This window comes from Pseudochaenichthys georgianus, chromosome 15 (assembly GCF_902827115.2).
Source record: "Pseudochaenichthys georgianus chromosome 15, fPseGeo1.2, whole genome shotgun sequence".
NCBI classification, from domain to species: Eukaryota; Metazoa; Chordata; class Actinopteri; order Perciformes; family Channichthyidae; genus Pseudochaenichthys; species Pseudochaenichthys georgianus.
Window position 1 is genome coordinate 22933570 of NC_047517.1, and position 26838 is coordinate 22960407.

The 26838-nt window shown below is 38.8% G+C and overlaps 3 protein-coding genes across 5 annotated transcripts; 2 read left to right on the forward strand and 1 right to left on the reverse strand.

Moving 5' to 3' along the window:
• Positions 1–2806: 2806 nt before the first annotated feature.
• plaua (plasminogen activator, urokinase a) lies at positions 2807–6515 on the reverse strand. The gene is made up of 11 exons (XM_034100279.2): positions 6323–6515; positions 5673–5777; positions 5533–5578; positions 5306–5444; positions 5141–5223; positions 5012–5053; positions 4739–4919; positions 4487–4632; positions 4253–4393; positions 4019–4173; positions 2807–3300 (listed from the first exon to the last, which is right to left on the reverse strand). Exons 2-11 carry the CDS (start codon positions 5727–5729, stop codon positions 3106–3108), a joined length of 1185 nt encoding a protein of 394 aa, XP_033956170.1. The 5' UTR covers positions 5730–5777; positions 6323–6515; the 3' UTR covers positions 2807–3105.
• A 3505-nt stretch (positions 6516–10020) lies between these two features.
• LOC117459464 (inhibitor of nuclear factor kappa-B kinase subunit alpha-like) lies at positions 10021–17684 on the forward strand. Of its 2 annotated transcripts, none has more exons than XM_034100254.2 (22): positions 10021–10278; positions 10840–10974; positions 11056–11153; positions 11253–11370; positions 11457–11526; positions 11615–11703; positions 11816–11905; positions 12008–12132; positions 12292–12399; positions 12528–12663; positions 12778–12978; positions 13865–13967; positions 14312–14435; positions 14513–14664; positions 14762–14823; positions 14892–15001; positions 15168–15217; positions 15853–15961; positions 16239–16386; positions 16531–16577; positions 16910–17009; positions 17286–17684. In XM_034100254.2, exons 2-22 carry the CDS (start codon positions 10870–10872, stop codon positions 17337–17339), a joined length of 2199 nt encoding a protein of 732 aa, XP_033956145.1. In that variant the 5' UTR covers positions 10021–10278; positions 10840–10869; the 3' UTR covers positions 17340–17684. The 2 variants fall into 2 exon arrangements, with proteins under 2 accessions (XP_033956145.1, XP_033956146.1); XM_034100255.2 differs by having other exon boundaries at positions 11059–11153.
• Positions 17685–19235: 1551 nt separating this feature from the next.
• On the forward strand, positions 19236–26606 carry erlin1 (ER lipid raft associated 1). 2 transcript variants are annotated; one of them, XM_034100284.2, is made up of 12 exons: positions 19236–19339; positions 20356–20479; positions 21027–21108; positions 21793–21839; positions 21932–21993; positions 22097–22222; positions 22367–22440; positions 22696–22754; positions 23195–23286; positions 23405–23494; positions 23597–23676; positions 24489–26606. In XM_034100284.2, exons 2-12 carry the CDS (start codon positions 20367–20369, stop codon positions 24648–24650), a joined length of 987 nt encoding a protein of 328 aa, XP_033956175.1. In that variant the 5' UTR covers positions 19236–19339; positions 20356–20366; the 3' UTR covers positions 24651–26606. The 2 variants fall into 2 exon arrangements, with proteins under 2 accessions (XP_033956175.1, XP_033956174.1); XM_034100283.2 differs by having other exon boundaries at positions 19255–19414.
• The last annotated feature ends 232 nt before the right edge of the window (positions 26607–26838 follow it).

Sequence of the window (26838 nt, forward strand, 5' to 3'; positions counted from 1 at the left end):
AATAACTTATGGGTGTTTGTGTTTGTCTCTGCTACCCCAGATTTGAATATGTGTTTGATTTGAAACTTGAGACCCCCCCTTGCAGTAAAAAAGAGTGATATTGTTTACTCCTAAGACCCTGTGTCCATTGAAAAGTACCCTAATTTGGGTGTAGCCAAGCGGCTGCTATCCAAACCAGAGAGACTGGACACTCTGGTCCGCCTTGTCAGAAAATACCCTGTTATTCCTCTCCTTTTCATTCCGCCTGTCTCCTCTCCTCTTGTTTTGTTTGGTGTTATTTAATTTCATCTACTCCCTTTTATCCTTTGTCTCCATTTCCACCTGTCCTCTCCTTTCCTTTTCTGTCCTTTTATTATCCTCTCTATCTTTTTTTCTCAACCTGTCCCCTCTCCTCTCCTTTCGTCTCCTCTCTTCTCATCCCTCCTCTCCTCGTCCTAAGGAATTGTCCTTAAAGAGGAGTAAGACTCATACTCGCAGCATCTGAAATCCATATATGGATGGAGGCAGAGTAGAGGAGCATAAAAGTAAACCGCTCTCTGTGAGTAATTGAGGAGGAATAGTCTGAACTGTTACAGGCTCCAGTAGCACTGCTGTGAACTATCTGTATATGTGCACTTGTCCAAACAGACTTTGATAGAAAGCATTGCAGCAAGTTGCTAAGCAAGGTTTGAAGTATGCTTTTAACAATGTCTTAATGACCAGCTATATTGTGGTTGTTCAGTGCTCTCAAATGTAGCTGCTTCAAATGATTACGCCACAATACATCTTTCCTCTCTGTATGTTGCTGTTCTATTTGCATTGATTGATTGTTTTTCATTATTGGAGCAAAGGTGCTCAGCATTCCTGTGACTTGTTGCTTTTTTGGAGTGGGGTGTAGGTGTTGGAGGTATGGGGTATTGAGGTGTGAGTCAGTAGACAGCCGCACATGTAAACACTCGCCGCACTGAATCTTTCCTGGGAATCATAAGTAGTCTGACAAGAGTTGGCGCTTGGCTTTCCCCACAGAACGATGTTTAGTAGAGCTCCTTTTATTTGTACCATGCTGCATAAACAATAGTGTCTTACTGACTCCTTAAAAATAGAAGAACTAAAGAGTATTTTGCCTTCATTACAGTTGATTCTGGGACAGACAGGATTTTGTACGAACATTCATGCTACCCAGAAGATGGTTTCGATTTTTTTTAGATACACCCTATTTTTCTTCTACTGCCATTATGAGATAAAAAAATGTATGGTTTTGAGTGAAATGTTTCAATTTGTATTCGGTTGTCATGAAATTTGGAGATACATTTATGTCCAACACTTTCTTTCCATAGCACCATCATAACGTTAAAGGTAACCTATTATGAAAAAAAACACTTTTTCATGTCTTTTATACATAAACATGTGTCCCCTCTTTTTGTCCTGATCCATTTATATAAAAACCTGTCTGAAAATGAGCTGATCAGATTTTGGTCACTTTATGATGTCATAACGATGTTTTGGCTTGTCCATTAGCCAATCACCAACCAAGGTGACACCCGCCCACCTTATCACCTGAATCTCCTCCTAGAGCACCATTGTGTTCTTTTTAACCAAATATCTCTCAGATGGGCGTGGGGAGGGGCTCCTTATTTGCATCTAAAGTAACACACACGGAATCAGCACTTTTGAAACAGGGCTGAAACAGAGGGGATTATGGGATGCTACAATGATCTGTTTGGTATTTGGAGCCAAACACTTCAGAGACATGTTTTGTATATATCTGGGACCTATAATATATTGATGAAAAACAGTATAATAGGGGACCTTTAAGTTGTAAAAAATGTTTATGGCTTATGACTTAGTATGCAAAACCACTACAATTCCCATGAGTCTCACATGTGGTATGTTTACAGTGCTAATTATTAAAAGTTAGTATACTAACACACTAAACTGAGATGGTGTCCTTGGTAAACAATATATTATATTATACCAGATAAACATCAGCATGTTTCTTTTATTCACCTTGAGAAGGTGAGAATTACATGCAGCACATATAGACTGGAAGTCAAGTCAGGCAACCAAAAGGCTAGGTTTCTGTCCCATGTGTCATTTACAGCATAAAAGCTCAGCTGCCATTTGTTTTATTCCAACTACAGAATAAGAAGATTAATCTGCTGCTGAGTCATTTGGATAGTTTAGATGTTTAGTGGATTTATTCATGATGTCTGAGAGATACAAGAACAAAAGCCCAGGAATATGGGTATATTTATGTTTAATTAATATAATGTTTAATTTAAAGTCTTCTTTAGTATTCATGGTCTGACTCATATGGCAGTTTGTTGAAAAGTCAAAACTTCTGAATTTGCAGTCTCTGAAAAGTGTGACAAGTGTGGATTAATCCTACATCTGTCTTCAGTTATGAAAATACTCACTCTGTTTGGATTTCATTATTGTTTTATATTCAAATACTTGTGATTTTCAGTAGGTTTGATACTGGGCTTCCTGTATCTTTTACCCAACAGTGCCCTCCAGTGTTTGACTTAAGGACACATTCACTACAGGCCTAATGAACTGAAGTAAACTCAACACACTGAGTTTACTTCAGTGTTAGGTTTCTAAATGTCTGCAGTCAATATTGTAAAATATATATCCCTTCACTTATAACAAACATAATGTATTTCATCCAGCAGAACTCGCTGCTCTTATCAGACTGTGGGCCCATGATAAGTAGATTGTGTATAATATCTTCATGATTTGAAGACTGTATGCATGCAGGAACCTACACATTTGGAGAATAATGAAAACAATAAACATGTTGTACAAATACTTTATTTATTATATAAAGAAAATACTCAATAGCAGGGCCAGCCTTTATATAAAATTACATGTATTTTTAAATTAAATTACATAAATAAATAAACGTATTTTTTAATAGCTTGTTAAAAAATCCATACTTCCAATCTTGATGCACAAGCAGCATTACAAAAAGGATAAACTATATACAGTAAAATATATTTAAAAAAACATTCATTTAAACCTGTTACAATAAATCTCTGTGCAAACTATTTTGATTTAACATGAACTGCTGCCAACGTTTCATTACAGGGATGAATTGCCCAAAACGTATCTGTTGCCACAGCTTCATTTTAGGGGATAGATGGATCCTTTGGTGATTTCTGGAAGCCCGGTTTCTAGTGCGATCCACTTGTTGTAGTTGGTGACTCGAGTGTAAACTCCGGGTTTGTTCCTCTTGGCACAGCCTTCTCCCCAGCTCACCACGCCAAACAGGAACATCCGCCCTGACGCTTCACACACCATCGGACCACCAGAGTCACCCTGAGGGGGGAGGAACTGTCAGTCAGTGCTCACAGATAAAAGTAAGTCATTGTAAAGGCTCATATGAACACCAACTGTCTATAAACCAAGTGATGAAGCCATGATAGTGTAGGCATTATATGTACTAGGGCCCCTTGAGCTATAGTGCACCAGAATATCTCTAAACTTTTTTGAAAATGTATGATTAATATACTTTTTATTTAAGGCAGAGTTAAAATATTAACAACACAACTAAATTCCTCCATTGAAATTCTCAATAATCTATAGGCTTTAATAAAATAAAAATGTTTGAACCTTTCTGAACAATTTGTGATAAATTCATATTTTATATGTGCATGTTTTTATTTTTATACATATCGAAATGAACATTTTGGAGGGTTATTGTTGTGCATATGACCATATCAATCCTGAAATGTAGTAACAACAACAACAACAACAACAACATATGAACGTGAAAATATAAAATGCAAAAAAGGTTAGAAGATCCCAAAATCTGAACATTAACAATAAACATAACCTTAGGGCAGAATACACTTGTAGTTACTCTAACCTCAGGGAGAGGAAAGAGCAGGCCTTAAATGCTGCTGAAGCTTGAAACATGTTGTATATTGCTATTTTAGATTATAACTTCCTTTAAGTTCTGTAAGCACTTCTGTTTTTGGTGCAAACACTTAAAGCCTTCAGAGTGACATTCCTTTACACTGGGTTCTTTGCTCACCTTGCAGGCGTCGGTGCTCCAGTCAGGGCTAGCAGCACAGATTATGTTCTCAGTGAGACGATCGCCATACTGTGATTTCCTTGTGCAGTCAGACTTGGACAGCAGTTGCACCTCGGTCTCCTTCAGGTACTGTGAGTAACGGTTGCCAACTGCAGCTAACAAAAGTAAGAATTAGTCAATTGGCTGAGAGATCAGTCTTGAATCTGTAGGTTAGAGGTTTTGCAGTATACATACAATATTTCTCCAACCCAAATCCTGCGATGCTGCACTGAAATCCAGCTGGAAGCTGAGTGTGAGCAGGAGGAAGACACACCGTGCGTGCAGATGCTGACCTCACCGCACATCCTCCATTACTGCTTTTGATCTTCAACAGTGCTGAAAGGCAAAGACAAAGCTATGAGTCCTGCACACAACACACTCACATGACTCTTTTCCTGTCACACATAAACACAGGTCAATGTTGCACACCTATGTCATTGTTATAGTTGTAATCATTGAATTCTTGGTGGATGATCAGTTTTTCCACAGTGAAGTTCTGCTGCCTGTCAGCATCTGTTTCATTAATGGCAGTCTTCCCCAGGTATACAGACAGATGCCGGGTTTTAGTCGCCTCTCTGAACAAAAAACAAACACAAGTGTGTAAAATTACATACCCATATGAGTCATATTGCCATTATGAGAATTGCAGTAGAGGAAATGATGCATTGTGTTTTTTCTCACCCGTCAACGAAGCAGTGTGTGGCAGTCAGAACCCAGCACGGTGCGATGAGGGAGCCGCCACAGAGGAAACCGGAGCGCTTATGAAAGATAGCAGCAACCCAAGGGTGGGACTCTATGGGTGTGAATGAACCACCCACAATTTTATTTGCCCTTCGCTCAGTCCTCTCACCACATGTCAGTTCTGCAGGGACACACAGGACAAATCAGTGAGTGATAATGAAGGAAATCACAAGATGACATTGAGAAGAAAGTGTGTTTTAATAATAAAACTACCTGTATCCACAGCCGGTGAAGGTTTCACTGTTGGTGTAGAGCCTGCATAGGATCAGAAAACAGAGATCATTACAAAAATGTCAGAAATACAACACTACAATGTTTTTTAAAATCCTGGTTGAACCTTACATCTGGGAATGTTGCAAAACTCTTTCATAATCCTCCTTCCTCTTCGGACACGGCACCATGGCATCAAGCTCTGGGTAGGATTCCTAGCATTCAAGTAAAGCAATATTAAACACACGATACCCCTCTTTTACGCATCTGGACCCAGATTGTTGAATTTAAGTTTACCTGCAGTATTTATGGTCCCCGAGTCCCTCTGAAGCTCCTGAAGGGCTTGTAAACATGTTCCAGTTGAGACATCTTCTGCCGTTTGCCGACTCCGATTCAAATCCCCTGTAACTGCTGCCATCCCCGGATAGACACATCTCTAAAGGATCATTTCAAAGAATATTTAATATCTCTCAGCAGATGCAACAAATGCAGAATATTAAGATTTGTCCTGAAAGTTGACTCACCCCTGTTTTTGCCTCTGGGTTTAGGTGACCATCTTCGAGAAAAAGCCTAAAAGAAGCACACGCAAACTTGGTTAAGACATTTTTATCCCCCCTTGGTATGACTATTACACTTGAAATGACTTCCTTTTATCATTGCTTACCAAATCAAAACTGTATACAGCAAGTACGGCGATGATGGCGAAAATGTTCATCTTCATTTCTGGTTTCACTTCTCTTTTGTGGGGATATTTTTAACTGGAGATGGACTGAAAAAAAGAAGAAATATAACTGAGATGCAACAAAACAACACAGAAAGTCTTAGTTTGAAACTCCTGTGCCCTTATAAGGAGTTAATCTTAAAGTGCATGACAGGACAGAAACAAGTGTGTCTAATGAACGGACATGTGCTTTCTGTGTCTGCGTTTTTTTGCACCAGTTCACACCCTTTTACATTTCTGTTGATTGCTGACTGACACTTTTTGCTTGGGGAAAATACTGTGCTGTGGATATTTGAATGTGAAATGAACAGATACATGATGCTAATTGCGTGCACTTGGTCCTGTAAACAGTCTCTATCTGTACAGTGAGTGCAATATCACTTTATTTAGTTGATTACTCCATGGTATGTTCACACTATTAAGCCTACATTGCATTAGTTTGACACAGAATCAACTTGATAAGGATAAAAGAAAACAGTTGTATTGTTATAACTTTATTTTTGATTCACAGATTTGTGTGTTAACTTGATTTGACCTATCAGTCATACACTAGCTATATGTTGCTGAATGCAGCAGCTTAAAATCATAAATACCTTTCTGTCCAAAATTGCAATCCCGATGAAGGTCTTTGTTTTTTCTTCCAGTTGAAATGACTGTTATCTCCTCTCTGTATTCTCCGCTATATGCTCTCCTGTCAGGACTCGTGCTGTTGGTCTCTCTGGTGGTGCAGTGCTGATCTCCCTACATTTCCTCCCATTTAAAAACACTCAGCTTCAAGTGGGAGGGGTTTAGGAGGAAGTATGACAATTTCACTGGAGCCAGTGAAATCAAGCCTGATCAGAAAAATCTTGACCAAATAATTTGTCATGTCTTGTGACACATGCGCTGCCAACACCCCCTCCTTCCCCTTAAACTGCACTGATATGTTCAAAATAATATATCCTAAATTGGTCATGTGTGACAACTGTTGTAGCTGTGGGTGCAGAAGAGCACATCCTATTCAAAGCTAGAGGCTACAAGGTTTGAGATTCAGGAATGAAATAGTATTTAAACATTCGTTCTGTAACAGAAATGTGAGAATTAGAGACAAGAATATATCATAGAAAAAAAGACAATTTTGTATTGCCATAATATGAAGTTCTAATGTACAAATTGCTGTTGTTTTACTTTAACATCGAAGCAAACTCAAGTGCTCTACATGAATTCAGTAGAACTGGAATTGAATTAATGAATTCCACATGTTCCCTTCAAATTGTCCTGCAGGATATTGTATGAAACAATTTTTTTTTCCACATGGCAATGATACATACTGTATGAATTATGTACTGGCTTTGTCCAATTTACCATGGAAACACGTAGTGAGCTTTTCTTTTTTGTAGGCATCATAACTGTGAAGAAAAACCTTTCCTAATGTCTTTTGCATCAATTCCATTTTGTTCAGACTCCGGGGAGGGGGAATTTCAACTAAGGTTAAGATATTTCTGTGATTTAAACATCCCTATGCTCAGGGGTTCGTCCTCATTAAATAATACAGACGCTTAATCGAGTGTGTCGATGGCGCTTTATTCATTATTAATGAATTAGTTTTTGTGTAAAATGATACTGTAGCGATCTCACTCCTTACATAAGCACACCATGCCATTCATCTTAACTGAGTTACATATCCTCTTGAATCATAGGCCTGTGACAACATGCAGGCAGCTGCATCATCAATCAAGACTCATTTAACTCACCTATTCCTGAAAAATGAAAGAATTATAGTATTTTTAGATAACTGAGTTTAGGATATGATTAAATAGTTTCATGTCCCAGTAGGGAAATTGGTATTTGATTCATTTGCTACTTATATAACTTTTCATTGTAGCCTATCTGCCTTCATGTAGAACATTTAACAACAGATAAACAAAGCCTCACGTAATAGAGCACATCACAACCACATTTTGCCCAACTTCCCTAGACATTGTTAAGAGTTTTAGAGGGGGATTTCTAAAGTCTACCTCACCAAGTGCTCTGACGCCTGTGTTACTCACATTTCCTCTTGTTTGATGGTGACAATGGCCAGATATGACACCTTTTTGTCAGCTTTGCGGACCGGAGAACTTTAAGTGATGAGTAAATGCCGACAACATTCATCAAGTCAGGAAGCAGGAAACAACTGAATAAACTCATGAATGCATTTGGTGACTCCATGTAATATTCTCTGATACATTTCTACCTAAAACTTCACACAGGTGTTTAACCAAAAGAAGAAGCAAGTAATACAGAGAAATTTGCCAACCCCGGAAAACCCGGGACTTTTGTGGTTGAAGGCAGCTGGTTTGTTGATTTTTGCGCAAGTTTTCTTCCTCCCACAGCCCGGTCTGGACACCTGTGTGCCCGAAGGCTGAAAACTCATTCTTAAGTTCCTGGCATCAACTTGCTATTATAAATCTCTTCTAGATTTTCTTTCTTTTTCACAATTGTCTTAGAGGGGTGAGAGGTTGATGAGTATCTGTTATAGGCCTCATGCGTGACTTATCATGTGAACAGATTATGTTGTATACTATTAACACTCATTTTTGATATAACAAGCCCAATAAAACCATAGAAGTGAGATCATTGTAGCGTTATTCTCCTACAACATTAGGGTTTACATCCTACACAGTAACATGTATATTTTTCTAGAGACAGTGGGCGGACACACTTAGTGCACAGAAAAAGAGGAAGGAGAACATGAGACATAGAAGCCTAAAACTGAGTGTGATTATTGTGTGATTATTTATTTATGTCTGCCTAATAAGATCTGAAATTCAAATAGACTTCACAGAATTGACCGCTATGATCATCAAAGGGGGGTCACCTCATCTTCTATAAGGAACTTTATTTTAACTGCAGGAAGGGAAGTCAATTTACTTTATGAATTCTGATCATTAGAAGTGGAAGAAAGTGGCTCAAACCCTGCAAGTCATAACACTCCTGTTTATAAAGAGACAATACCTGGTAAATAGACAGGAAACCATTGTCACACTTCAATCTATTCACACTTACATCACCTGACACTAACAGGTCACTCTGAAAAAAGTGACCTCTTTCAAGGTGCTCAGTACGAGAACAATTCCCCGTATCAGTTTTGAGAAGCAACTATAAGTTCTTGTCTGCATAAAATACACTTTGTTTTATTTTCACTTGGTCCATTGTAACCTAAAGCTGTCATTTCAGTCAGAACATGTATGTATAGGTTACTTTTTGATGCAACTTTTTGAGAAAGCAAAGTGATATCAAATCAAACTAATATATGACAAAATAAATGTGACTCATTGTTTAACAATTGCTAAGCAAAGAACTAATGTCTTCAATCATTCAATAATCATTTCTCACAGAGGGGAACACACACACAACAAAAGCAGAGACAGTGGAAGCTGGTCAACGTTGTTACCAATAACAGCACTGTCCCTCATTGCGTCAGCCTTTATTCATCGCTTTGACCATGTTGTCACATTTTCTCATGAGCTCATCTTTTGCTAGATTGAGAAATTATGAGCTCTCCTTTATTGGTGAAAACATCTGAAACCCTAAACTGCCTAACACAGAATCTAGTTTAGTTTATTTATTTTTCGAGCGTGTAAAACCAAAGAAAATACAAATGAAACAAAAGGTTAAGGTTAAGGCCTAAATTATTAATACAGTTGATACAAAAAATGTAGGACTTTTTTTTCAATTTAATAGATGTATTGGTCTTAAAACTTGTTCATGCAACTGTAAAAGCTCAGCATAATAAAACATTAAAAACTGCAACCAAAACCAGGATCTACTGTATACGGTTCAATGTTACACATATAAAGCAATCTGGCTTAACAACTGACTCACTTTTAAGAACTATCTACTGAATGGGTCAACCAGGCACAGGCCGAAGGGCCCAAAGTTTCAAAGTGCAAAATATAAATGACTACTGAGAGAAGCGGAGCAACTGCTGTGATTTTAATGTGTTTATTTGTGATTTTTAATGTGTGCATTTGTCTCTCTGGAAAAGGAGGTATTGGTAATAACATTTTAAACAAAGCACCAACAGATTATTATTTTACCAATGAGCATTTGGCACCATCTAGAGAACAAATTCAGACCTTGTCCAAGTCACAGAAAAGAAAGAAAGAAAGAACCAAGATAGGCCTATTTATCAGATCACACACTATTGGTAGTAAATCCATCAGTTTTACATTCTGTCTGCTTGTCTGGATGTGGGTGTGATTGGAAATCCCCAACAGAGGGAGTAGTCCTGCAGAAAAAAAAAAGCACAACCGGACGCCCATGCGCAGAACCGCTATCTCTGTCATTCTACTACACTTTCACTTTGCTCAGATATCGAGTAGCTTTCCACTAAAAACTACAACAAAACAAACCATAAAATCAAATTTGAAAGCCGCGTGAATGGACTGTAAACGGTGAAGGTATAATTTTGCAGGCTAAACCTTCTTGCTGATACACTATGTAAGAAAACGAACCGTAAACAGGGTTAGCTAACTCTGAAAAACAATGTTCTGACAACTCAAGTAAGCCATCTGTCGACTTTCAGGTGAGTTTATAATGTTGGTGGAATGAGATACTGCTTTTAGGGGACTTTCTGTTCAGCATAGTCAATCTGTGTCTAAGCTATGTGGCTATCTGTCATACATACATACATTACATTGTAACAATGTAATGTATGCTATCCAAAAACAAAAATAGGCTCCCAATTGTTTTACTACGAAAGTTTACTAATCTATGCAGTTGCAGTATGATCAATGTGCAATATCAACAGCCGTTTATTTAAAAAATAATATACAAACCAATACAATATTACAAAAAGCAGCCAAAATAGAGTGAAAGTATATGTATAAAGATATTTTAGAATGTTAGGTCGAGTGGGAAAGGGTTTGCTAAAACCTAAAATTAAGACATGGGTTATAACTTATAATACATACTAATATGTAGTAAAGAACATTTCTATTCTAAGAGTCACACTGTTCAACCTGCAGATTCATAGAGGCCAATGTGTAGATGTAAAAAAAGGCTTTACGAACAGAACCTTGCTGAAGATCTGCACTGCAGTAATGTTTTTGGAGAATGACAGGTTTTGTATTTTGTCTCTATTTAGCTGAGGTCAGACTCCTTGAGACCTGACACTATGGAGCGGCCTGCCCTCAAACAGAGCCAGCTGTGTGGCTCCTGGGAGATGAAGGAGAGACTTGGGATGGGAGGCTTTGGGCACGTCTACCTGTACCAGCACCTAGTAAGTTCTGCCCTCTATCCTTCATGCTAAGAAGAATGTAAACAGCACACGTATAGTTATATTCCCACTATGTGTTTGGAGCAGGAGTTAGGAGAGAAGATTGCAGTGAAGCTCTGCCGCCTGGAGCTGAACTCAAAGAACAAAGACCGCTGGGGCAGAGAGATTCAGATCATGAAGAAGTGAGTGCAAATCCTATAAGAAGCCTATAGATAAACTTCACTGTACATTGTCTTGTTGTCAAACCCTTGATGACATGTTGGGCTCTCTTTCGGTTATAGGCTGAACCATGTGAATGTTGTTCAGGCCAGAGAAGTTCCAGAAGAGTTGAGCGTCATTGCTTTAAATGACTTGCCTCTGTTGGCCATGGAGTACTGCTCCAGAGGAGACTTACGCAAGGTACCATGTGGGTATTTTATAGAGACCCAAACAATGTGTTGTGCTTTCAAACATTGCAATGTTAACCTATTTTCCTTTTTATTTAGGTATTGAATAAACCAGAACATTGTTGTGGTCTGAAGGAGAGTGAAGTCCTCATGCTGATCAGTGACATTGGTAATGTTTCCTCAGCTTTTACTTCAACCCATGTCAATCCAAATGCGATCCATGGATGTATTTGAAATTGTTTTCTTTACAAACATAGGTGCTGGTATCCAGTACCTACATGAAAATAAGATCATTCACAGAGACCTCAAGCCAGAGAACATAGTTCTGCAGGAGATTGGTGGAAAGGTGAACTTGCTTTATTTTTGTACTTCGTTTTGCACTTTGTGTAATCTTCAATGTTATATATCTAATGGTTTAATGAACTTACTCTCATTGTAAAAACGGGTTTTCCTTCTAGCTTGTCCATAAAATCATAGATCTGGGTTATGCAAAGGACCTCGATCAGGGCAGTCTGTGTACATCCTTTGTTGGAACTCTGCAGTATCTGGTAATTATTGCATTAGTTATGCTTTGCTTTGCAAGCAATGTTGCTGTTGTTTAATAGTCAACAATCAAGCCCTGTTTTAAAAATGCATCTGTTTTTTTCCAGGCTCCAGAGCTTTTTGAGAGTAAACCCTACACTGTGACTGTGGACTACTGGAGCTTCGGGACAGTGATCTTTGAATGCACTTGTGGCTTTCGGCCATTTTTACACCATATGCAGCCCGTACAGTGGTGAGTCAACAAAGCAGTGATGCAATTATCAAGATTTGATATTGATAACTATGCAACATGGTCTATACAGGTTTCTAAACTTGATTTGAAAATGTTGAAAAATTGTTGGCTTTATTTTCCTTTTATCTCAGGTTGAATGTTTCTCTGTATTTTTTTAAGGACAAGTAAAGTCAAGAACAAAGGTCCCAAAGACATCATGGCAGTAGAGGACATGAATGGAGAAGTCCGATTCTCCGCACGTCTCCCGTATCCAAACAATCTCAGCAGGTAGAGACAAAGAAAGACACTTTAACATACCAGTCAAGTGTCTCCCATTCTTACGCCGATTCCAACGCCGCTGTGTGGACGGGCCGTAACTTACTTGCAATTTTTTTTTTCTTTGTGTGTGTTTACAGGCCGCTGCTGGAACCAGTGGAGTCTCTTCTGCAGATGCTGTTACTGTGGGATGCTGCAACGCGTGGTGGAGGGCTTGATCCTGACACAAACAAGCCTTCATGCTACACAGCTCTACAGAATATTCTCAACATGAGGGTAAATAATATGAACCTTGCCTGTATTAAGACCATTAAGACACATGCATTTTTGGTTTTTATATTTCCCAGTTACCACAAAACTACCCCCCTCGCTGCGTGTCTTTCTCTCCAGGTGATTCATGTGTTGGACATGACGTCAGCCCAGCTGCACTCGTTGGTTTTGGGTGCTGAGGAGAGCTTACACTCCCTGCAGCTCCGTCTGGAGACAACCACACAGACACACATTACCCCGCTGAGTCAAGAGGTGCTGCTGGAGACGGGAATCTCCCTCGATCCACGCAGGCCGCCCGCACACTGTCTGCCAGAGGGATTGGTATGTGACACACACAGAAATACCTAATGTCAAACCGACCCAGCCACAAGTACATACGCACAGAAGTCCTACTGATGTTTATCTCCATATTTAAATAAATATTGTGTTTGGGTTGGGTACTTCTGGATTACACTGTTCTGGTAACATCAACTCGTTTTTTTGTGCCATTTTTTTTGCCTTCATATTTCAACAGTGCATTACGGTAAACATGTAGTTTCTTGTGATGTTCTGTGGAGAAAAAAATAAATAAAGAAAAGAAGTCGCTTACACAATTGCACAAATAAGATAAAATAAGATAAGATGGACCTTTTTTAATCCCGTGGGGAAATTCAGTTGTACAAGCAGCAAGAGGGTAAGCGTGAAAAACAGGACAGCACAGATTCACACAGATTAAGAAAATCAAAAATCAAATCAAGAAAAAAAATGTAAATGATAATAATAATAAAAGACTATGAAATAGGAGATGAGTAAAAGTAAGAGTAAAATAACTGTCAGCATATATACATATTTGGTCATATAAATTATGAAGTTCAAAATGAATTAAAGTGACAAGTGAAAATGGACATCTGTACATATAGTGACATATCTATCTACATATTTGGTGTACTACTAATATATTAACATGGGTTGTGGAAACAGTGTATATATTTATGTCCAGTGATTTTTTAAATTATTGACCCCTTGTTTTGCAGCCTGATGGCTACAGGCACAAAGGACTGTCCGAGGCACTTGGTGCTGTGTTGTGGAGGGATGAGTCTGTGGCTGAACGTACTCCTCATCTTCACTAGCTCTGAAGATGAGGAGTACGTTCAGCCACAATATGTGTGCAGACAAATACATATATATATAAATGAATATAAGAAGATTGTTTGTTCGTTGCTTTCAGCAAGGCTGGGACAGCTGCTTAGTCTTTCTGTTTGATAAGAGCCTGACCAAGTACTCTGGACCGCTGACTGCCAGACCTCTGCCGGACAGTGTCAACTTTATAGGTGAGATATGAAACTTACTCAACTTTACTAAACTGTAAAATGATGTTGTATAAATGTGTTTCCTCTTCATGATTTAAAATAATAAATACTTAGGATTGTCACATTTGTAAAAAAAAAAAAAAAAGGGAAAGAATAAACTAATGGTACAAGAAATTGCTAGATCTTTAGCAAATAAGATTATTACTGATCTACTGAAAAACATCTTGTGGATTACATTTTTTACGTTTTCTACTCGGTTTACAGTGATTTGTTGTTCAGAGTGCATGATCTTTGTTAATGTTCTAAACCCCCAAATACTTAGTTATATCTTACTTAGTTAATGTGGTAATGTTGTGTTGTCTCAGTCAGGGAGACTAAGACCCAGCTCCCACTGTCTGCACTGAGAAAGGTGTGGGGGGAAGCAGTGAGCTACATCTGCGGACTGAAGGAGGACTACATTCGCCTGTACCAGGGACAGAGGGCAGCCATGTATGTTCACAACCACACAAACATAAACATACACCCACACACTGAAACAAACTTGACTTGTGTTTGTGTGTGTGTAGGCTGAGCCTGCTCCGCTACAACACCAACTTAACTCGGTACAAGAACCTGCTGTTCTCCCAGTCGCAGCAGCTGAGAGCCAAACTGGCTTTCTTTAAGAGCAGCATCCAGCACGACCTGGAGCAGTACATCAAGCAGAGGAGCATCGGTATCTGTGAGTGGATGTTAATCTCATGCTGTGATACATGATTTAAAGTAATTTTAGGGAGCCTTTGCTGAACTTTCCCTTGTTTTTGTGTGTTTTTCTGAAGCTTCAGAAAAAATGTTGAAGACCTGGCAGGAAAATGAAGATAAGGCTGATGAGTTTACAAAGGTAGGACCATTCTTACTTAGCTGCAGTTATTTAAAAATACAAAATTCTAAGGATGTTTTCTGCTGTAGGTTGCAGATGTGGGGTATCTGGATGAAGATATAGTGGCTCTACATTCTGAGATTGTGGAGTTGCAGAGGAGTCCAATTGCAAGAAGACAAGGGGATGTAATGGAACAACTGTCAGTATCTTTGTTATATCAATTCTATATTCATTCCCTTAAAACAGTTCACATTTTCTCAAGCCTGTTTTAAAACAGATTGTTAATAGACAGACCTCAGAACGTATGAATCAATCATATAACTGTGGTCTGCAAAAGTTAACTTTGGGTCTTTGTTTTTTTTCAGGGAGGAAAAGGCGATTGAACTCTACAAGCAACTGAAAGCTAAATGCAAAAGTTAGTACAAATTATTTCACATTTAAAATATAGACATGATTTATAGGTGCTTCTCCTGTTTTGTTTATAGCCAATTACAATGCAGTCTGATAGTGATTGGTACTCTTGATACCATTAGGTTGCATGTAGGCCTGTCAAGATAATCAAAATGTTATATTATTAATAACATTGAAGTATTATACTTACAATATGTGAACACAACAATCAATTTAGCTGACTTTTGCCTGACATGCATGCTTGTTTACACTAGAATTGCACCAACATTTTAGCTAACATGGTGCCACAATAAACAGCAAGGTTTTACCTAGTACAGACAGCACATTTTCTTTAACAGAGCCCAATTTTCCATTTGATTTATGGATTTAGTTGTGTGGAATATTTGACTTAGTATTGTTAGGAAGTTAAAGTTAATAGCTCTTGTACTTGAATTATTATGCTATTATATTATCATCATGTAAGTGGCAGAATGGTCCCAAAATGAAATTACTTTCCTTTATTGCAACTGTTTCTGGGACAATGTTTCTGGGACAATCTTCTTAAAACAAAAAGGAGTTATCCTGACAGGCCTACTGTGGTTTAATAGATATAAATGATGTCTATGTTTACATGGAGTGATCATAAGAGTATGTGTACAGGTCCTGACCCTCCACATGGCTACAGCGACAGCTCGGACATGGTGAAGATGATACTCCAAACCGTTCAGAACCAGGACAGAGTGCTGAAAGACTTGTACACTCATCTGAGGTAATTTTAGCCAAGGCACACCACACACACACACACACACACACACACACACACACACACACACACACACACACACACACACACACACACACACACACACACACACACACACACACACACACACACACACACACACACACACACACACACACACACACACATGCAAACATACTGTACAACACTGCAAAGTTCAGCACAGCTAAGGTATCATTTTACAGTTCCCTGCGTGCCCTTTATAATTTTCCCATCCTTCACCCTTTTTCCATTTATTCTGTAGTACAATTCTGGTGTGTAAGCGACGCATCGTTGATCTGTTTCCTAAGTTGGAGAGGGCCGTAGTAAACATAAAAACTGCAGAGGCGGCGGTGATGCAGATGCAAATGAAGAGACAGAAGGAGTTCTGGTACCTTCTCAAGATTGCCTGTGTGAGTTTACAACAAGAGGCCCTACAGCAAATATTCTCAGCTGTCAGCCATGTTTTCAAAAGTAAAGCTTGATACTGCAATACAGTATTTTTTGTATATGTGAAATAATATAGTAGCTAAAACAGTGTATCGTTGTGTCTTTAGGCCCAGAACAATTCCCCTCCACAGTCGCCTGTACAACCTACTGGCAGGTAAGATCTAAAACACTAATATGGAGATACACAGATGAGTTTGAATCTACAATGTGCAGAAATAGTTCAATAGTCTCTTTAAATTAGTTGACGGATTTGTACATTCACAAAGTTGCCACAAGAGGTCACCACATGCACCATGCAGCTTGTAAAGGTAGCGAGACTCATAATAATCTCCTTAATAACTTTGACTTGATGAAAATACTATGGAATCCCCCATTCCTGAAATATATTTGTTTTATTTAGTGCACATTCCTGGCACTTATTGTGTCAGAGTTTAAACTTCCCCTGCAAAAATATACAGTCAATTTAGAGTGTTTTGTGTGTTTCAGTGAAACGGTTCATCAGTTACTGGATGAGAATCAGCGCTATCTGAGTCAACTTAATTCTCTGCTGCAAGACGCCACCCAGGAGTTGGAGCACAGTGTCATGGTATGGTACACAGGAGTTGAGCAGTGTGTTCAGATCCCTAAAATAACTCGCTTCTTTATATGTTGTTTTTTTAGGACTGCAGTCATCAATTTTCTTAGCAATTGAGTATTCTACCAATAATTGTAATTGATTAATCATGTTCAAGGTTTAAGTTTTGAGATGTGCAGAATGTCATGAAAATGTTGATTACATGGTAGATGAAGAAAAGCATGTTTAGTATTTATTCATTATTAAATGTAATTATTGATTTGTTAAATGTGTTTGTTTTCTGCCCAGGATCAGGACTGGAGCTGGACTCAATATGGAGCAGCCCAACCTCAGAAGCTGTAGAAAGTTAAACTGACCAAAGACTCAGGGTTCAGAGTCAAAGTTATAAACTGTAAACAAGTGCCTAATCAGAGTTACACTACCTGTAAGCTTTGTGATTCCATGATGTGTCTATACATTACATTGCATTTATGTAATACATACATGTAATACTGTAAAACAGTGTGTGACAGCATGATATGGTAAGCTATTCATGTTTTAACTTAAATGTGTATTGTGGAGTTTTAGCTGTAACCAAGACATATTTATTTTACTGCTATTAAATATTTAGCGTAAAACACTGCTGCTGACAAACTATGCATGATGGAATGTGAATAAATACAGTTTCTTGAAGTGTTAAACTGTTGAAAGTAGAAAGTATGTGGTTATTTACATTCGCACAGCGGACCAGACAACTGTCTCAACACATACAGGAAATTGCTTGTTTATAAAACCCTGGGTTCAAAATTCTCTTGGGAGCTGCTGCAATCCAAAAAACAAGCAGAAGAAAAATGATTAACATCATGCATTACATTTTTCCTTCAGTGTACTTATTCAGTATATCCCCCTCCTACTTCAACAGAATATTGTCTTTCATATTGTTTTAATTATAAAAGAAGGACATACATCAGTAATTCACTCAAGTCATCTGTAATCCTTCTTTGAAACAATGCTAAATAAAAATAGCATGCAAAGCAGTGCTGCATCTCAACATTTAAATAATACCATGGATTATAAAACCCAGTATAGTTTAATCTCTGGTATATACACCTAAAACATGGCTCTGCAAACCAGTCATTTTACATTTCAGTGAATACATAAATAAGTGCCTCAACATATTATTACACCATGCACTGAAATAGTAATACACTACAATATTTGTAATCTTTAAATGTGAATTATTAGCCTCACAGCAACAGCGCCAGTTGGAGAGACTGGGGTAAAAAGAGTGTGTAAATGGCGATACATCTGAAGACAGTGATTGGTTGGTTTTAGCAAATAGTGTCCCTGTTTTACATATTCTCGCTAAACGTCATGGGAAATCGACTCGCTGGTCACATTTGAAGACGACTTTCCGCCTCTACTATAACCTTAACATATTTTACGTCTTCACGGTGGAAGAGGACGTAGTTTACGCATAACATGAACACTATATACATGTCGAGGAGCGAAGGAACAATATATTCGTTGACACCATGACAGTAAATGTGTGTAGGTTACTCCCTTATATATACATCACGCCCCCTTTACTCTCTTTGGATGTGAGGGCGATCTGGCTGCGACATCTGTCACCCCATTGATCGCTAGGGTTTATTCGGCTGATCTGGCTGGCTAGGCGGGTGTCCCCTTCCTCCCTCACCGCTCCATGTGTGTCCCTCCCGAAGCCCCGCGCTCGGTGGAAGAGGACGGTTCCCCCGGCGGATGATGACCATCCTTCGGTGTACCAGTAGCTGCGCTCCCCTGCTAGAACCTCCAAACAAGCTCAAGGCCCATTTGTAGGAGAAACGTAGGGAAGTTAAGCTCCAAGCGTCAGACACATCCAAATGAGGCACTGCACGTGGCAGTCTGCCTTACTTTTTCAAGTTACAAGTGTAACAACATAGTTTGGCGTAGTTTCTCTCTCCTCAATGTTGTTGATATATATATATATATATATATATATATACATACATGTATAAAGTAAAGGGATGTATAATAAGAACGTTGAGACAGGGAATATTCTCCACATTATGTTTAATGTAATCCCTCATATTTGTTTCAATTAAATACATGTTAAAAAAAACTGAAAGCAGGATTTAATCTCTTGGAACAATTTTTCAATTTTATTTAATGACGAATGTTTTTTATTTGACGTTTATTTAATTTTGTTTCACCAGTTTGAACAAGTAGAGCAATAATAACTATAATGTTTCCGACAGTCCCTGAACGCAACATAATGTAACAAGTAAAATCGAGAGCTAAACCTGCGGGCTGTGGGGGACGGTGCATCATAAAACCAGAAAAGGATACGCGTCGTTACAGTGGTAATCTTATTTATCATAACAAGCCATTTACTCATACGCGTAGATATTCGTAGTTTAATTCAAGCTTTGTACCAGGTAAGTTAACTCATACGCTTTACAGCATAGCAATGTTAGCAATAAGCTAACATTACTGACGGAGTTGCTGACTTCCGAACCCAACCCGAATCAGAGAGCTAGCTAGCTTAACGAGCTAACATTAGCAAGGTTAACGTTACCGAGCGAATTGTGTGTCAGCCTTTGCTGTAACTAACTCTGAACCAAAATCCTCGGTTCAGTTTGTTGGTTTTATAAAAGGAAACATTGCTTCATATTTTGACAGAGAGATGACTCGCTAGTTTCCTGCAATATGTTTATTCTACACGCCAGCTAATGGTGTACCTTAGCATTAACGTTAGTGGTTCAACATATTCTGCCAAACGTTGCTTGTGAATTGTTCTTTCTATTTGTTGAGTAACAAAGAATGTAACATACTAACTATGAAAGCAGTCACGTTGTTGGGGTTAAACCTCGCTGTCACATACGCATGAAGCATAAACTTACTGCAGAAGTGTGTATATGTTAAATAAAGTACTTTAAATGACTGGGTTGCGTTCAAGTAACGCATTTGACCTGGGTGCACATCTCCCTTTTTCAAACTCAGTCTGGTGTTGATAACTAACAGCCAAATACAGTATGCAAGCTATGTGACGCATGTATAATGTTTTATTACAAGACTTCCTGAGCTGTTAGTTTAAAAACGAAATTAACAACAATAATGTATCTGAAGAGTGATAGCACAAATCATTTCAGAGCATTTACTTGATCTTGCTGGCTGACGAAGACTGTTAAGAGTTTTTATTACAATGTCTTTATGCAATACATGTTAATATATACTCTTTCTTACCCAAGAGACTGGTTACTGCGGTTTGCACTGCCACTGACATTATTGGGTCTTTGGCTTATTGGTCCCCTGAGTATTCATTGTTGTATAAATATTCTGTATGTTTATGCTTTTTTTTCCTCTCCCTGTAATTGAGTTCTAGCAAGGATGACGATGCCGCACGTAGGGGCAATATTTGGAGCAATAGCTGGAGTGATGGCCATCATGCTGCACTCCTCTATTCACAAGATAGAAGAAGGACACCTCGCTGTGTACTACAGGTATAGAACCGTAGTATTGTATCCGTGCCTGAAAGTAATTACAAATATGTACTAAGAATACGAAAGGTATTTGTTTGTAAGATAATATGATGCATGTAAATATTGCTTGGATATGGAAATATAACCGTAGACACTGAGTTTGCATACTCCAAACCTGTTTGTCCAAAGAGAAAAAAAGAGAGGCCATTGCCACACTCTCCAGAAAGGTTAAGTCCAAATGGGAGCATGTTCTTACAGTTTTCTGAGTTTGTACATGACATCATGTTTGTGATCCCACTCGCTGGTCCCTGCACGGAAATTAAACTGAATAGAACTTCACAACTATAAAATAAAACATATAGGAGGTAACTGTTGAGAGTGGTCATTGTATAGACCGAATCCCTGAAACACCCTGTGACGTAAAGCAATGATATAACAAATGCATAACTACAGCCTCTTAAATGACTGTTACACCTGAATAAACGTTTCAGTCCGTCTCTTTTTCCACCTTTGTTTAAATATAATCTGATGTTGAGATAGCCAAATCATTTGTTTGTATTTGTTTTAGGGGTGGAGCTTTGCTGACTACTCCCAACGGTCCTGGATATCACATTATGATGCCTTTCATCACCACCTTCAGATCAGTGCAGGTAAACGTGCCCTGTTAGCTGAGTTAGCTGAGTTAGCATAGCCTTGTGCAATGTAAGATTCAACTAGAAGGCGTTGGCTGATGCATGAAATCCAGAAAGAGATCTTCTATAAATAAATCAGCAGCAGTCTGCAAACAGTTGCAATTCACCCATGACTGCAGTCACAATATTTTTTATTCCACCTTTAACTCTAAATTACATTGAATATCATATAAATCTGTTATCAGCTTTTGTTTGCATGAAAAATGAAATTCCAGAAATATGAAAGCAAATCTTTTTTTCCACTTCGTTTTTGGCTGAACATCAATAATAAAATACTATAAAAACAATCTTTGGTCAATGTCCACTGACTATCTCTCTGCTGCATCTCATGCTCAGAGCTCGATCAACATTGCATGACCCATTTGAATTGTCTTTGAATAAACATTATTTTGTTAAGCATCCTATTTCACAAGGTTAGTTGTGAACTTTCACGATTAACAAGTTAATGTGTCACTTGTGTGCATATTGTCTTTGGTTAACTTAGAACAAACATGCACTTTATGTAGTATTCTTTTAGGCAAATATAACCTGGAAAATAAACATAAAAGGATCCACCATGTAGAAAAATAATAATCTTAAGTATTACCAGAACATGTGTGATCCAATGCTTTGATTCTCATAGATTTTTGTTGTGCGTTTCAGACAACTCTTCAAACTGACGAGATCAAGAACGTGCCTTGTGGAACGAGGTGAAGCCGAGCTTATTGATGAAGCTGTTAGAAATGGATCACTCATTCGTGAAGATGATTATGTATCTAACAAATTTTAATTTCCCTCACAGCGGTGGTGTGATGATCTACTTCGACAGAATAGAAGTTGTGAACATGCTCGTCCCCTCAGCAGGTACAACACGTTCTTATTGCAAAAGTCCCTCATTTGGTTGAAACATTGCCTGTGCCAGCTGCTCGACATTAAACAACTGTTGCATTTGTTCTTTTGTTTGCAGTGGTGGAAATTGTGAGGAACTACACAGCAGATTATGACAAAACTCTCATTTTCAACAAAATTCACCATGAACTCAACCAGTTCTGCAGCGTGCACACATTACAGGAAGTCTACATCGAGCTGTTTGGTGAGTCTGCTCTCGCAGTAAACAGTCGGTATTGTTTCATTGTGATGCAATACATAGGAGTGCAACCCGTGCTTTGTGTTCATTCCTAAAATGTGACGCCAAGGACGTTGAGTATTCAAACAGCTGCTGTTTTTTGTTTTTCAGACATCATCGATGAGAACCTGAAGGTTGCTTTGCAGAAAGAACTTACTATTATGGGACCTGGGCTTACAATTCAGGTATTCAAATGCATGCAATCATACCTTGAGTGGCACACTACACACATTGGGATTCTATTCTATTTTAGGGAGGGACCAAAGTCCACCTTTGTAATTGAAAGGGGTTCGCTTGATTAATAACACAAGACTAAAATGAAGCACAATACAAATGTTATCTCAATTGATGTGATCTTTTTATGCATTTGCAGATTGCAAAGTGTTAAAACTCTTTTTTTCCTTTTCTTTCCTATGCACCGTCTCAACCTCCTGATGAAGGCAGTTCGTGTTACCAAGCCAAAGATCCCTGAATCTATCAGGAGGAACTTTGAACTCATGTGAGTGTACATCTGTTCTCACTAGCGCAGTCTTAGTGCAAGTTTCAATTTCTCGCCTGTTCCCCACCCACTCAGTTCAAGTAAGACCACACGGAGAGAGAAGAATATTTGCAAAAACGTGTGTGTGTGTGTGTGTGTGTGTGTGTGTGTGTGTGTGTGTGTGTGTGTGTGTGTGTGTGTGTGTGTGTGTGTGTGTGTGTGTGTGTGTGTGTGTGTGTGTGTGTGTGTGTGTGTGTGTGTGTGTGTGTGTGTGTGTGTGTGTGTGTGTGTGTGTGTGTGTGTGTGTGTGTGTGTGTGTGTGTGTGTGTGTGTGTGTGTGTGTGTGTGTGTGTGTGTGTGTGTGTGTGTGTGTGTGTGTGTGTGTGTGTGTGTGTGTGTGTGTGTGTGTGTGTGTGTGTGTGTGTGTGTGTGTGTGTGTGTGTGTGTGTGTGTGTGTGTAGGGAGGCAGAGAAGACCCGTCTGATGATAACAGCACAGACTCAGAGGGTGGTGGAAAAGGAGGCCGAGACCGAACGGAAGAGGGCCATTATTGGTAAATGTGATGTTTCTTTACTGTAAAGCAGCCAGCAAGACTCTTCATTTGCATTTTAGAATTTGAGTTGCTCCTAAAGTTACATCTGTTAACGCTCGCATGTCTCTCCGTCACACAGAGGCTCAGAAAGTGGCTCTGGTCGCAGAGATCCAGTTCCAGCAGAAAGTGATGGAGAAAGAGACGGAGAAGAAGATCTCTGAAATCGAGGGTCAGCCTCCCTGCTTTGACTTCTCTCCTGTCAGATGATGTGTGTGTTCCTGTGAGCAGCTCTGTCCTGTGTCGATCTTCAACAACACCGTCTTTGTTTCAGATTCTGCCTTCTTGGCCAGGGAGAGGGCTCGAGCTGATGCAGAATATTACACTGCTGCCAAGTTTGCTGAATCAAACAAGGTAAAGAGACGCTGTTGGCATCATTTCATCCAAATACATCTAATGGATCTTTATATAACAATATATCTACTATTCTCTCGTTGTGGTTGAGGAAAAGTTGCTCTGGAATGATTCCGTTTAAAGCATCATTTATGTATCATTTATGCAAATTGGGCCCACCAATACTGAAACTTGAATAGATGTATTTGGTTACATGTGTGCAGCTGGTGATGCTCAAACTGTTTCAAAGGTACTTCCTTCTCCCACATCTCAACCTGCCTGTGCTGTTCAACCACTTTTCCTAACTTAAAGGAATCATTTGACACAAACAGCCCTTTGGTATTTGATTAGCTATTTTGGTTTCATTTGCGCTCGGAGCCCAGCTCTCTGAAAAACTTTTTTTCCCCTCAAGAACCATGGTAACGGGGAAGGGTAATTTGGCGGGGGAAGTATATATTCCAAACTGTTTTCTTTTTTTGCAACATTACGAGATTGATTGCAATCGATGAATCATTGCCCCCTGAGCTGAATGGACCCTGAAGAAACTGCTGTTAAGCTCGGTGTATTTAATATGTTGGAGTACTGCTGTTGTGTGCTGTAGCGCCTCAGCTCTTCCCTCTGAATGTTGATGCTATCAACCACCTCCACACTCCTGAATTCGCCCCTTTTTTTTTTTATATAACCAAATGCTCCACAGGCGAGCCATCTGCAATGTTACATTCGCTTTAGCCATGCTGTAAATCATCATGTCACATTTAGACTCATACCAGAAGTGACCATGACCTAACCCTAGTCCTATTCCATATCGTTGTGTTTCTTCTGCGTCTGCACAGGTGAAGTTAACCCCGGAGTACCTGGAGCTGATGAAGTACCAATCCATAGCCGCTAACAGTAAGATCTACTTCGGGCAAGACATCCCCAACATGTTTGTAGAGGGAGCCGACAGCCCCCCTAAGTCAGCGCGCGCCCCCCACAACGCTCAGATGGAGCACTGAACTCCAGATGACGGGAGGGAAAGCTTTGCAGATGGTTTGGTGAATAATAAGGCACTAAATGGCAAAGAAAGAGTGAGATAGATTGATGACAAGCAGGAGTGAGAGCAAGACAAATGCGAGAAAAAGGGAACTTTTTTTTTTTTAACCTTCTAATCTTTTTGGAGGACAAGTTTTAGGAAGGAGAATGATGCCATAGTGAAACATTAACAGCATACTCAATGCTTCTGCCCGAGAGAGCGACAGCAAGTAGTCGCCCTGATTTACATGTGCTTGCAATCAGTGCAGTGTTTAACTTGGCTGTTAGATCTGCATCCTTTGTGTGTTGTATGCAAGAGGAGAGATTTGTGATGAATGATTTTGGAGGATTAATTTCTGGTTGAGTAGGACTGGAATCTAACAGGTGACACTAATTAATTCAAAGCTGAAATCCTACAGACATGAAAACTGAGATTATTTCAAACAATAGCGTTGTAGAAAAAGTGGCCTGACTTTGTTATACTTTCCCCTGATTTCAAATAGAACTTTACGGATACTCAAGTCTTTAAAGGTGGAGGGGTATTGTGTGTTTATATAGTTAATAAACTGTGGTGTCAGATTAGTAGTAATGTAGTTTATGCTCTGGTAGCTTGGTGGTCGTTTGCTGTTATTAGATGTGGTTGAGTGCAGCCTCTTCAGAAAGACTTGAGATGCTTTACTAAAACCTGCTGTGGCATTAACTGTGAGCTAAAGGATAGTCCTCTTAAAGCTCATTTAAACCCATAGAAAATAAGGTAACTGATATTAGAGTGAACCAATAAAGCATTTGATTTATAGGGTGGAGTCCGGATTTGTATTCCTCGTTGAGACGTCGGCACATCTTTCTTTCCTACGTCTGGTTTTGATTATTAGAGCCATCCATGCATGTGGAAATGTGTAGTGATTTGATTCAGATGATTATTAGCGCCTGCAATTGTCAGCCAACTCTTGTTATGCAGCTTATTCAGATGTGGTGAAATGTAAATTCTCAGGAAATTGACCTTTATTTTGTTGAAACAGTTGCTCAATGTTGCTGAAAATTAAAAATTGGACTCTGGTGACACCAGTTGGATAATCAAAGCTTTGGTAATCCACATTAAAGGTGTCATTTTGAGTCCACCATCATTTTATTGTACCGTCTATTCGCAGTCGGTGCAAATAAGGTCTTGGATAAAAACAGAAGAGAATAAGACAATGGCTAACTTCCAATATCAATGTTTATATTTTCCTGCAATCCAAGAATTGATAGAATGCAAAGTTTATTCATTCTTTGCTAAAGAAGATAATACACAGCTCCTGATTACAGTATTAACTTAGGTAGAAATGAATTACACTTCTCATCAGTTTTGTATGATAATATGAGTTCCAGTACTACACAATAACAAGCTTTGGTTAATGTTGATGAAGCTGTGGCTTAAATAAGATGCAAGTTGGTGCTAGTTTTAATGATCTGTTTAAGCTTTTGGATTTTGTTCAGCTCTACTACATAATTCTTCCACTATCAGAATGCAAGCCTTAAATATTGATGGGTTAGCCTAGGCTTACGATTAAGTGATTCTTATATACTAAAAAGCTCCTTTTAACTTGACTGTGAGACCTCTTAAGAGCTTGGATGTACATAAAGACCATCATAGACTCTGTGGAGACAGAACTAGCAGTGGGCGCTTCAGGTGTTCACAACATGTCGTGATGTTTACTTGACCTACGAATGGCACGAAAGGCTTCTTTCTGCATTTGCTTTGGTGGTGGGTTCAAATAGAAATGCAAAAGAGGGGAATTAATCACTCATGAAAATGATTTTTTTTTTTCGTCTATTTTGTACGGTCTGTGAAAATTCAACATTATCTCCTTGTTTTAAAAGATTTATATGCAAACATGTTTTCAAGTTTTGACAATGTTCTTATGTAAAATAAAACCTATTTTGGTACCTCTCTTCTCCAACTGTGCTGCTTTGTGTGTGGATAGGATGTAGTACAGATGTACACCAGCAGGGGGAGAGCTAACTCCATGGATACGGAATGCTCTGGTCTTATATCTGAGACACGTGGGGATGGAAAGACAAAAGAAGATCAGTTTAATAAAGTTAAAGTTAAAACGGCAGTATAAAGATACTCAAGTGAAATAGTTCTGCATTAAACATGGCATTCAGGTAAAAGTACAAACGTATTAGCAT